Below are 13,092 nucleotides of genomic sequence, written 5' to 3'. Positions count from 1 at the left end.
AAGAATCCATGTTTTCCTAAGCAGTGACAGGTGAAGTGGGTGGCGCTCTCACCTGTGTTTCGAACTGAGTCTTTCAGGAGTGTGGCCACAGTGCTCAGCATCACGCAAGTAAGCTCTCTTTCTGGATCCTGAATGCCAGGAACGGACAGTTTATTTCCTATTACATTGAAGAACCAAAAAACAAATAAATTTAAGCATCCACAATCTCTGACTCCATCAATTTTCTATCCTGTTAAGAAGATGAGAAAACAGTGACACATTTTATGGGAATGAATGCTCCTCAAGCCATAAGATAGAACCCTCTTACACCCAAAAGCAAAATGTGCTCCAATCTGAGCACATCAGAATCTCCTGGCCAGGAAGGGTGTTGTTCATGTTTACATCCCCAGGCTGGGCCTCATCCCCACAGTTTCTGACTCAGTAGGTCTTGGAGAAGATCCTGTAATTTGCATTTCATGTGCCATGGTAACGCTGATGGGCCTGGCCCAATGGCCACTCTTCAAGCAGCATTGCCCTGGGTGATAAACAGCGTCCTGCCGCCTTGCTCTTTCTTTGGTGGACTTTCAAAGGTTCCAGCACATCAAGTGAGCTGTGGAGCAGCTCAGAGACACTAGACTAAAGAAGCAGCCCCACTGGATCCATGAAGGCAAGATTGGGTCTCTTCATTCATCATTGAGTTCCAGTGCTAAAATGGGCTTTAACTGAAAGTCCAACACATGCCTGTCTGTCTGCCTGCCTCGCTGCCTATCTACCTGATTATTTATTTTTCTGATTATTTGTTTGCCAGTACTGGGGCTTGAACTCAGAGCCTCGTGTTCTTGCTTGCCTTTTTTGCTCAAGGTTGGCACTCTACGCCTTAAGCCATCTCTCCACTTGCTGCTTTTTGCTGATCAATTGAAGGGTCTCTCAGATTTGTCTTTCTGAGCTAGCTTTGAACCACAATCCTCAGCTCTTAGTCCCCTGAGTATCTGGGATTACAGATGTGAGCCACCAGTGCCTGGGTCAATACATATTTGGGGTATAAAGAATAGATAAATGAATGAGCACAAGAGAAACACATCAGTCTTTAACTCCCATTTCCTACATGGGAACAGGGAATGTTTCTCTCTTTTTCTATATCTTCTACTTTGCCTCTTCTATATTAAAATAAATGCTTGCTAAGACTTAGAAAAGCGAAAGAGAAGGAAAAAGAAGAATGAGGAAGAAGAAAGGAAAGGAGGGAGGAAGGAAAGAAAAGAGAAATGAAAGGAGGAAGGAAGAAGGAAGTGAGAGAGGGAAAAAGAAAGAAAAAGAGGAAAGAAAGAACAGGAAGAGGAGGAAGAAGAAGAGAAGAGGAAGCGAAAGAGTACAAGAAAGAAGAGGGGGAGAAGGAGGAGGAAAAGAAGAAAAGGAAGAAGAAAGAAGAACAAAAGAAGAAAGGAAGGAGGAGGGGGAAGAGAAGGAAGAGGCTGTCTCACAGAGGAGTTGTAACTAGATATAGTCGCTCAGCTATTGGTGCCATGTCCAGAATTCTAGCCCAAACTTTCTGGCCCCAATTTGCACACTCTTTCCTTCAGACAACAGGCAGACTGATAACCATGGCTTAAGTCTAAAGCAACATTCCCAAAGTAGCTAAGGACCTTCCCAGCCAGTACAGTGGGAGATGAACGTGTAGAGTAAGAATCAGTGGGGAGATCCTTGGGCCCTGGCATCCCTCCTCCAGGCTTCATTGAGCAGCAGATGCAGCCAGATGGAGCAAAAGCCAAGAGAAGCTGGGTGCCAATAGCTCACACTTGTAATCCTAGCTACTCAGGAGGCTGAGATCTGAGGATCACGGTTCAAAGCCAGCCCGGGCAGGAAAATCTGTGAGACTTTTATCCCCAATTAACCACCAGAAAATCAGAAGTAGCAATGTGGCTTAAAGTGGTAGAGTGCTGGTCTTGAGAAAAAGAGCTCAGAAACAGCACCCAGGCCTTAAGGTCAAGCCCTATAACTGACAAGAAAAAAAAAGGAATAAGCAAAGTTCTATGGCCTGCTTCCTATTTGAAATCTTACAGGTGAGGACTACAGAAGCAAGCTGGTAGCCTGGGACATGGGAGACAATAATACAGCCTGACCCCTGTCGCTGTGCACTCCCATAGGGCGAGAAGGAGCCCTAAAAGCCCCACAGGAGCAGCAGAGGCTGCTGAGGCTGAGACCCCACAGTTAGAGGCTGAGATCCAGCAGAGCACACCTGCTGACATCAGACTCGGATGCCCCTGCTAGATCAGCAAGGTCCTAGGGGAAAACATCAGGCCTACAGCCTAGAGTGAGCCAGGCTAGAGCCCAGATCCCAGAATTAGCCCCCAAATCCCAGGCCTCTCCAGGGTTCTGTCCCTCCACATCACTAAGGGGCCATCGGCCCTACCATCCCTTGTGCAGAAAACATTTGAAAGCTGAGAATCCCTAGGCCTGAGTCAGTTCCAAGAGCCCTTTTAAGTTATGTCCATCCCTTTCACCAAAATGCAGTACCTATACACAACCATTAGAAGGAATAAGATTGTGTCATTTGCATGGAAGTGGATGGACATAGAACAAATCATGTTAAGTGAGGTGAACCAAGATCAGAGACACAAACAGTACATGTTTTCTCTCATATGCAGAAGCTAAATCTAAAATACACTGGGATGTGAGAAATTACACAGACTCTAGGCATTCACACACAGTGAGACCAAAGGAAGACACTCTTAGATGAACAGAAAGGCACAATATCTATATATATATATATGTGACCATACAAAATATTTATTGAAATGAACTCCAGGAAATGGAAATGAAGTTTTTTCCTTTCTGTTGTTTTTGTTTTCTTTTTTTTTGTTTGTCCTTGTTTGTTTTTATGTCTTCAGATGTGTAAAGTGAGGTACAGAAATGAAGAGACAACGGGTGAACAAATGCAGCAATGGTCCCCACTGGACACTATGGTGAAAATGAGCTTTACAACCCGTGAAGATGGGAGGGGAAAAACTGAGAGAGGGCAAGGGAAGGGGTGACATTGTCCAAAAAGAAATGTACTCATGACCTGACTCATGCAACTCTAACCCTTCTGTGTACATCACCTTTATAGTAACAATTTTAAAAAAGAGTGGGAGGCTTCCTGTTCTCCATGAAGCCATATGTCCCAGGAATGCCTCCTGTAACCTTTGCAATGCCTGCTGACACTGGCACACTGGCTTTCCATGTGTGGTTAAATTGGCATATAGATAGACAGACAGACACACACACACACACACACACACACACACACACATTTGCCCATCACTGGCCAATGCCCTGGACCGCACCTGACTTCCGCAGGATCTTGGCTTGTTTCCGCAGCTGGGCCAGTAGCAATCCTAGCAGCCCCGAGTCCCGGAAGATGTCAGTGAAGAGCCGGTCACTGCCAGTGATCCTGAGGATGCTCTGCAGGGCCACCAGGGTACAGGACAGCTCAGGACTGTCCTTGATCAGACGTTGCACCTTCCCTAGAATCTCATGGGGCACATAGTGCAGCCTGAATACCAAGGCCTCCAGAAGCTGGAAGAATTGCACCTGCACAGGGACTGGCTTCAGCGCTATGATTTCCACAAACTGCGAGATAGGCTGCAGGGTCCACTCCAGCAGGAAGAAGTTCCGAGGGTTCCAGGCCCACAAGGTCTTGATGGCTAACAGGATTTGTGTGCAAAGGACAGCATCGCTGGCTTTGTGGAAGACATTCTGGAGGACCTGGAAGGCCTGAAGATTTTTAACAGTCATCCCTAGAGATGAAAACAAGCATAATCCTGCAAGTTACCTCTCTCACTTATGTCTGGAAATGCATATATGCATTATCATTAAGACATAATTTGAAGTGTCTATTTCTTCCCTATGAAACTGTATCAATTAAGTCTAAAAAATGGATATGAAAAAGGTTTCAGATGCATCATCAAAGTTGTAACAGGGGCTGGGAATATGGCTTAGTGGCAAGAGTGCTTGCCTCCCATACATGAAGCCCTGAGTTCAATTCCCCAGCACCACATATACAGAAAACGGCCAGAAGTAGCGCTGTGGCTCAAGTGGCAGAGTGCTAGCCTTGAGCAAAAAGAAGCCAGGGACAGTGCTCAGGCCCTGAGTCCAAGCCCAAGGACTGGCAAAAAAAAAAAAAGTTGTGACATCATGTGCCCACTTTCAACTAAGATATGCTGAGAGGGCCATATATAGGCTGGGTACTATCCAAGATCGCAGCAAACTGATGAACACATTTTGTGATTATAATATTGCAGATATAATGAGTAAAAGGAAGGATATGGTTAAAAATAATTTGAAGTGTTTCTTCTTGATGAAAATTTAAATTATATTTGAAGCAACTTACCAGTGGCTTACACCTGTAATCGTAGCTACTTGGGAAGCTCAGATCTGAGGATTGTGGCTTGAAGCCATCCAGGAAGGAATGTTTGTGAGACTATTATCTGCAATTAACCATCAAAAAGCTGGAAGAGGAGCTGCATGCACCTCAAGTGGTAGACCACCAGTCCTGAGTAAAAAGCTAAAGGACAGCACCCTGGCCCTGAGCACATGCCTCAATACTAGCACCAAAAAAAATAAAAATAAAAAATTGAAATAAAATGGTGTGTTCCTGGGTGCTGGTAGTTCACACCTGGAATCCTAGCTACTTAGGATACTGAGACCTGAGGATCATGGTTCAAAGCCAGTTCAGGCAGATAAGTCTTTAAGACACTTATCTCCAATTAATCACCAAAAAGCTGAAAGTAGAGCTGTGGCTCAAGTGGTAGAGCACCATCAATGAGCAAAAAAGCTAAGGAAGAGTGCTAGGCACCAAAACAGAAAAACAAAACAAAACAACCAAAACAGCATGGTTCAAGTTATGCTTCCATTGGACAGAATTGAGCATAAAGTATCAGCTTCTACCAGCTCAAGTCAAAGGATATTGAAGATGGCCAAGAAAACTCAGTTCCACTTTGAGACAAGCCTTCCTAATCCAGCTACCCTTTATCTTCCACTTGAAAGAGAAATGTCATTCTCTCATCCGAGACCCTGCACCAAAGTTCCATCCCCCCTATTCTCTCTGCCTAGGCAAGGCTGGTGGCTCTACCTCTTGAACCACACCTCCACTTCTCTTCGATTTATCTTCCTGCTCTGGCTTCTAACTACAACCCTCAGATCACAGCCTCCTGAGTAGCTAGGATTACAGGCGTGAGCCACCAGCACCTGACTTACCAGAGAGGCTTCTGAAAGTCTCTGATCCAGGAATCTCCAGGCCTTCATCCTGCTCCCTCTATATCTACTGGAATTCTGTCCCAAAATCCTTCTTCACCTGGTCAAGAAGCAGCTTGCTGCTTCTGGCCCTGACTCTGCACCAGCTCTCTCCCTGGCCCGCCCAACTGTTTCAGGCCACTATTTCTTCCTGAGGCTGCTGTCTGCCATTAAATTATATTTCACTTCAACCTGGATCATTCACCCATAGCCTTGGCCTGCACTGCGGTGCATGGGGATCCTGGCCGACCTACCTGAAGTCCCAGCTGGGCCATATGCCTTTATAAGCTGGTGACCCAGCAGATTACAGTCCAGTGCATACATGACAGTCCCTGAAGAAGACTTTCCATGGGGCAGACATCTGCCCTGTTCACACTAGCACTCAGCAGGGAGGCAGAGCGCCTATCTCAGGGCAGCCTCAGCATCCCCGTGTTCATTGCAAGCAGCAGGCAATGGTTTTCTTAAAGTTCTGAGATGAAGCCAAGCACTGGTGGCTCACATCTGTTATCCAAGCAACCCAGGAGGCTGAGATCTAAGGATCACAGTTCAAAGCCAGCACTGAAGCAACAAGTCTGAGAGACTCTTATCTCCAGTTAACTAGCAAAAAGTCAGAAGTGGAGGTATGGCTCAAGTGGTAAAGTGCCTGCTTTGAGCAAAAAAGCCAAGTGAGAGTGAGAGGGCCTGCATACAAGTGCCAGTGCCAGCACTGAAAGAAAGAAAAGCTCTGAGAAGAGAAGTCACTGGCCCCGGGCCTAAGTGACAGATTCAGTCCCATTATAGAAGCAAGGGAGACAACTAAGTCACGCCTAAGGAGAAACCAGGCTGCTCCCATTATTTAAGAGACTCTGCTTTATGAAGCAATGTTTCCTCTGAGTGTTACACAAATCACACTTCCTTGTACAACGTTACAGATGCACACCCACAAGTGTGGAAGGGGAGATTTAGGACCCACAGGTCACCCTCCTAAAGGTGATGGCCAACCAGACCTGCCTGCACCATTGGCAGGTGCACACGGGCCCTGGGGAGGCCTGCACAGCCTCCTGAGGGCGCACACTGCCTCTGCTGGCCACCCCAAGACACGGGAGGAACCTACCAGAAGATTCCTGGTGGAACTTGAAGTCTTCAAGCTGAGGGTACGTGATGCTGTCAAACACCTTCAACTCTGACCTCCCACATGTAGTCAGCCACACCACCAGCCCCAGGAGCTCCTCCAGGTAGGGGTCCACTGTACCCTGAGTCAGACCATCATACCTGTTTGGGACAGTGGAGATAAGCTCCCTGTACCTATTTTTTTTCTTGCTGGTCCTGGGACTTGAACTCGGGGCCTGGGCACTGTCTGTGAGCTTTTTTACTCAGACTAGCACTCTACCATTTTAGCCACAGCTCCACTTGCAGCTTTTTTGATGATTAATTGGACCTGGGAGTCTCATGGACTTTCTTGCTTGGGCTGGCTTTGAACTGTGATCCTCAGATCCCAGCTTCTTGTGTAGCTAGAAGTACAGTGTGAGCCTCTGGCATGTAGCTAGCTAGCTCTTGTACCTCTTGAATGAAGCAGCCACATTTGTGCATGGAGCCCTTCACAGTGACACAGGGGCTTCTGCAAACCTGCCACACGGAAGAATTATCTCCAGCCACCAAAGGCACCAAAGGCAAGGTGGGGTGGGTGGCGCTAGGGAAATGTCACTGTCTGCAGATTTAGCGTGAGATCAAAGAAATGCAATTGGAATCCAAGAGTCTTCTCACATCTATGCTCTGCCCCATCAGGCTTCAACTGCCCTTGGTCAGATTGCAGTGTAAAAAGATTTCTATTGCCAGGTGCTGGGAGCTCCCACCTATAATCCTAGCTACTCGGGTGGCTGAAACCTTAGGATTAGGATTTGAAGCCAGCCTGGACAGGAAAGTCTATGAGACTCTTATATCCAATTAATCACCAAAAAAGAAAGAAGTGGAGCTGTGGCTCAAGTGGTAGAATGCTAGTCTTGAGCGAAAACACTCAGGGATAGTGCCCATGCCCTTGAGTTCAAACCCTAGGACCACACACACTTCATTTATTTATTTTTAAGTGGTTGGACAAAGGGGTTTCAAGTCAACATAATATGAGTATAATATATTATGAGTATAATGCATCTTGATCAACAGCACCCCTTCCAACATTCTCCACCATCTCTCCCAACCTCACCCATCCCCTCCATTTCTATTTTTACATATGCACATTTGAATATTATGTGAAGTCTAAAAATACTAACTGGAAATATCCAGAAATAAACAACTCATAAGTTTTAAATGACTTCTGTTGTAGTTTATTGTTACATAGATGTTCTATTTTAGTTTTAGTTATTGTGGTTAACCTCTTGCCATGCCCAATTTATAAATTAAACTTAATCATTGGTATAGGTGTACAGAAAAGAAACAAGGTATGGGGGCTGGGAATGTGACCTAGTGGTAGAGTGCTTGCCTAGCATGCACAAAGCCCTGGGTTCAATTCCTCAGCACCACATAAACAGAAAAAGCTGGAAGTGATACTATGGCTCAAGAGGTAGAGTGCTAGCCTTGAGCAAAAGGAAGTCAGGGTCAGTGCTCAGGCCCTGAGTTCAAGCCCACAGGACTGGCAAAAATAAAAAACTGGAAAGGAAAGAAACAGAGTATGTATAAGGTTTGATGTCCAGTCGTCCAGATATCCACTATGAGTCTTAGAATATATTCCCTGATAATAATGAGGGGCCACTGTACAAAGGAACCTGTGAGAGTCCATAGCACTGCCCAGAGAGAGGAAGGCTGCTCTCCTTGTCTGGGTCCCCAAAAGCCATGGGCTTGGGGACTCCTAGGGTAGGGTTAACTGCCAAATAGAAGGCTTAATATTTCCAAAGAAATAGTAAACCAAACAGCATGGGAGTTCAATGGGCTTCCTGGACTTAGCCTCAGCTGGCCTGCTGCTTCTGTCTAGCTATTTATGGCCAAATGGGTTGCCCTGCTCCACAGGCAGGCCAGGGCATGGCAGGGATCTAGAGTCTCATTCTAGTTCTGCCCTTTCTGGTGTCAACTCTCATAGACTTCCAGCCCTCCAAACACACTGGGCAAGGTGGCTTGCAGTAGCCACCCCACCACCAACAGAAAGAAAATCCCAACAGCGAGGGAAGGGTGGGGTTGAGAGGGTTTAGGGAGAATAATTAAAGGGGGCAACATTGATCAAAATACATCATATTCATAAACTGCTTTGTTAAATAGCAAGTCCTTTGTACAACTGCTTAAAGATAATTATAAAGATAATAAATAAGGCAGAAAAATAGAGCTTGAGGCCCTGAGTTCATGCCCCAGTACTGTTAGCAAAAATGGAGATAGGTGGGGGGAGATCATCTAGCTGGTAGAGTTGAAAAACTATGACCTGGAGGTCAAGCCTGACTCTGTGCTTTTCTATCTCTGTTTTTTCAATTGTTTGGGGAGGCTTCACCTTTGTTATAACAGTACTGGGGACAGAATCCAGGGCCTCTAACATGCCAGGCAAGAGCTTTGCTGCTGTTTGTTTTTATCAATAAAGTTTTATTGAAACAAACAGACAGAAATCCCTAACAGACATGTGGGTTGTGCTGACAGGCGGAAGTCAGGGCAGCAGCAGGCTCCATCAGGCAGGTGTCACAGCCACTCACTGGTTCTTCACCACAGACTGCATGTTGAACTAATATGTTAGCCAGGGACATCTCTGGCCATGCTCTAGAGAGCTTTACATTCCAGAAGTCATGCCAGTGGCTTCAGCCGTGTTCACCACTTGGGCGGCCCTGATCCTTCCCCACCAGGCAAAGACACTCACCGCAGAAGCACCTTGAGCAGCAGAGGGTAGCCCTCCCCGCTCTCGAACTCCAGGAGCAGCGCCGAGGAGATGGGGTACGCATCCTTGATGAAGCTCAGAATGAGATTCACAGCCTCGCTCACCTCGGATGCAGGGAGCGTGTCTGCCAGCTTCAAGAGGTTCTGGATGGAGAGCCGGACACAGTCGGTGGCTGTGGAGTCAAACACAGCCCTGCTGAGCCGGACTTGAGAGCTTTCCCACCACAGTCCTCCACCACCCAGCTCCTCTCTAAACTGCAGATGACAATGTGGATGAGAAACCAGGGCCAGTAGCTCACACCTGTCATCCTAGCTACTCAGGAAGCTGGGATCTGAAAAGCAAAGTTCAAAGCCAGCCTGTGAAGAAAAGTCCATGAGATTCTTATCTCCAATTAACCAGCAAAAAGCTGAAAGTGGAGCTGTAGCTCAAGTGGTACGGCACCAGCCTTGAGCAAAACAGCTAAGGGTCAGACCCCAGATCCTGAGTTCAAGCCCCGGTATCAACACACACACACACACACACACACACACACACACACACACACACACACACACACACACACACATAAACACATACACACGAACAAAGGAATGAATCCAAAACATATTCTCTAGGCTCTTGAATCCAAGAGACAACTCCCTTGTGTCCTATGGGAGAGTGGGAGGGCAGCCACCTAGCCCCTTGCTCCTCTTTCTGGACAATCCAGGCAGGTCCTGGGCTGGGATACAGAACAAGACATAAACCATTATGGAAAGCCTTGGCAGGCCACACTGGAGCTAAGCCTGGAGAGCTGAGCAGAGATTAGCTTCCATTGTGGAAAAGGGCATATGAGTGGATAAGGAGCTAGAGGGGGAAAGATGGCGTGTTTCAGGCTCTAGAGAAACGGGTAACAGTGGAGAGAAACACAGGCTACAGAAAAGGCAGAAAACATCATCCATTTGTGTAGCCTGGTGTGGAACTTGCTGGGCACCCAGAAGCCGGGAAAGGTATGATGCAAAAGGAAGCCATCAGACCGGCATTGTATGGACCCCTGTCTCAAGGGGTCTTCCCTTTTTCTGAGTGCCAAGAAAGCCATTCCAGAAGCACTGGAGATAATGCATGCCCCCCTCTGCCAGGGACTCACCCCCTTGGGCTAGGGAGCCCCAAGAGTGGCTCACATGGCAGGTGACTGCCACACCAGCCTTTCCTACCCCCTACTCACGCAGGGTCCCAGAGACCACCATGCCCTTAAGAAGCCTCTGGGTACAGTGCACCAGGTGGCAGGGGCCATTCTGACAAGAAATTGTTTGTTTTTGTGGGGATTTTTGTGCCAGTCCTGAGGCTTGAACTCATGGTCTGGGCACTTTCTCTGAGCTTTTGTGCTCAAGGCTAATGCTCTGCCACTTGAGCCACAGTTCCACTTCCAGGATTTCTGGTGGTTCACTGGAGAGAAGAGCCTCACTAGCATGCCTGCTTTGAACCACCACCCTCAGATCTCAACCTCCTGAGTAGCCAGGATTACAGAAGTGAGCCAGTGACACCCAACTGAAATAATTTTTGAATGTCATCTCCAGCAGCAGCAGGTAAGGCAGGCAGAGACTCCTTTGAGCCACACCAGTAACCTCCCTCAGCCACCCAGACTTTACTGGAGGGATGGAGAGACTAAGAGATGCTAGCGTCCTGGCCTTGCAGGGAGCTTTGAGCCTCTCAAACTTGGGGTTTTCATCTAGGACTCAGTTATACTAAGAAAGGCCTACAGGGCTTTCTTGGTTCTCCCAGAATGATGTCCTGGTTATAGGGCACCCCAGAGAAAAGAGAAGATGCAGCTGGTGTTTGTGGGTGTACAGGTCACACTAGCAGCTCAACCCCTCCAGCCCTCCCACTCCGGCCCAGAGCCCAGACAGCAGAGCAGGCCCATGAAAAGCCAGATAGTCACAGGATGGCAGCAGTCTCAGCTTGGGAAGCAAAGAAAATGGTGTCGTGGGCAGCAAGTGGACTGTGGTGAATCTTCAAAATGTTCTCAGCATGCCAGGTGTCAGTGCTCACGCCTGTCATCCCATCTACTCAGGAGGCTGAGATCTGAGGATTGTGGTTCAAAGCCAGCCCTGGCAAGGAAGTCTGTGAGACTTTTCTCCAGTGAACTGACCAAAAAAAAAAAAAAAAAAGCCAGAAATGGAGGTATGGCGCAAGCACTAGTCTTGAGTGAGAAACACATTGTGACAGTGTCCAGACCTTGAGTTCAAGCCCCAGGACCAGCATACCCATGCGCGCACGCACACACACAAACACACACACACACACACACACACACACACACACCTAGAAAGATCTACCACTCTGCTACTTTCCCCACACCAAAATCCCTCTCAGAGAAATAAATGGGATCCAATACAAATGGGCCCAGCATGCTGCCTGTCTGATACCGTGCCTAGCAAAGAAGTTCCCTTCTCTCTCTTCCAATAGATCATCAAAAGGAACAATAGGGGGCTGGGGATATAGCCTAGTGGCAAGAGTGCCTGCCTCGGATACACGAGGCCCTAGGTTCGATTCCCCAGCACCACATATGCAGAAAACGGCCAGAAGCGGCGCTGTGGCTCAAGTGGCAGAGTGCTAGCCTTGAGCGGGAAGAAGCCAGGGACAGTGCTCAGGCCCTGAGTCCAAGGCCCAGGACTGGCAAAAAAAAAAAAGGAACAATAGGAGCACTCTTGAGTGGAGCCACGAAATCAAGGACTATCCATAGACAGAGCTGGCCCACTCTTATTTGGTTCCAAGAGGCTATGCTGCTGGTTCAAGAGCCAGAATCCTGTGAAAAGTGGGACTGAGCCTTCATCACATGAGTTCAAGGGGCCCGTGGATGACCACAGCCCACACCTGAGTCTCTGGATGCCTACCCTGCAGGTACTGGATGACGCCTGGGCTCTGAGCCCTGGAGATGGCTCTCAGCACGCAGAAGGTGGGCTCCTTCCACAAGTAGCAGGTCTGCTCACGAAGGCAGGTGGTGGCGATCAGCAGAGACTGGAGCTCGCTTCCCAAGAGAAGTCCCTCCAGCCCCGGAGGCTCACTACACAGGTTCAGCAACATCTGAGAAAACAAGGGGGGAGGCAGGGAGGAAGAAGGCAGGGGGAGAGGAGGAAGATGAGGAAAATTAGGAGGAAGAGGAGGAGAATGAGAAAGATTAGAAAATATTTAATAAGAAAAGGAGGAAGAAGAAATGGAAGAGAAAAAAAGAGGAAGAATTAGAATATTTACAATGAAGAGTAGGAGGAGGAAGAGAAAGGGCAGTGGAAGGATTAGAATTACGAGGAGGAGGAGAAGGAGGAGGAGGAGGAGGAGGAGGAGGAGGAGGAGGAGGAGGAGGAGGAGGAGGAGGAGGAGGAGGAAGGCAGGGGAGAGGACAAAGAAGAGGAGGTGCAGGAGGAGAATCCAAAGGAGGAAGAGAAGAGGAGAAGGGAGGAGAGGAGAAAGAATAATTAGAAAATGTTTAATGAAGAAAATGAGGAAGAGGAGGAAGAAGAGGAAGAAGCAGAAGGAGGAGGAAAAGAAAGGAGAGAAGGAGGAAGAGGAGGAGGAAGAAAAGGAAGAAAAGAAAGATAAAAAGAAAGAAGAAGGAAGTCAGAGGGAGGAGAAGGACAAAGATGAAGAGAAGGAGGAAGAGGAGGATGAGGAGAAAAAGGAGAGGGAGAATTAGAGAAGGGAGAGGGAGCACAAGGAAAAGGAGGAGCCTGTGGTTAGAGAGCTGCTCTCCATGCCCATTTGCTCCCTGTTTCTCTGGAGCGAGGATAGCACAGCTCAGGAGGTAAGACTGGATGTGAGCATGTCACCTCTGTCCCCAACCAGCATTGTCAATAGATCCAGTTAGGGAAATGGCACAGGGCCGAGTCTCAAGGCTGAATGTGTGTTTTCTAGACAAAAGCTTGCCATACTTCTCAGATCAGAATACACTAGTTGCCCTTCCATGGGAAATACTCTCTGAGACACTGCCTACATGCCTGAGGCTGTGTGGTGCTGAGCACCGTGCCCTCCAGAACCGTGGGCTCCTTCAC

At 47.8% G+C, this 13,092-nt stretch overlaps 1 protein-coding gene across 2 annotated transcripts in view; it reads right to left on the bottom strand.

Annotated features, from left to right (window-relative positions):
* The window catches only part of Wdfy4 (WDFY family member 4), a 268,449-nt gene that overhangs the window by 234,024 nt on the left and 21,333 nt on the right, over positions 1-13,092 (bottom strand). For both annotated transcript variants that reach the window (XR_007209958.1, XM_048339220.1), the window contains exons 6-10: positions 11,941-12,130; positions 9,053-9,242; positions 6,341-6,498; positions 3,300-3,752; positions 53-157 (exon numbers count right to left, since the gene is read on the bottom strand). Coding sequence is in view for 1 of the 2 variants with exons in the window: in XM_048339220.1 (XP_048195177.1) it covers positions 53-157; positions 3,300-3,752; positions 6,341-6,498; positions 9,053-9,242; positions 11,941-12,130 (1,096 nt within the window). In the remaining variant the exon portion in view is untranslated. The remainder of the gene's footprint in view (positions 1-52; positions 158-3,299; positions 3,753-6,340; positions 6,499-9,052; positions 9,243-11,940; positions 12,131-13,092) is intronic.

The sequence above is a fragment of the Perognathus longimembris genome, chromosome 2 (genome assembly GCF_023159225.1).
Source record: "Perognathus longimembris pacificus isolate PPM17 chromosome 2, ASM2315922v1, whole genome shotgun sequence".
In the NCBI taxonomy this organism is placed as follows: Eukaryota; Metazoa; Chordata; class Mammalia; order Rodentia; family Heteromyidae; genus Perognathus; species Perognathus longimembris.
The sequence above is the reverse complement of the archived record's forward strand: the minus strand, read 5'-3'. Positions and strand labels throughout refer to the sequence as shown.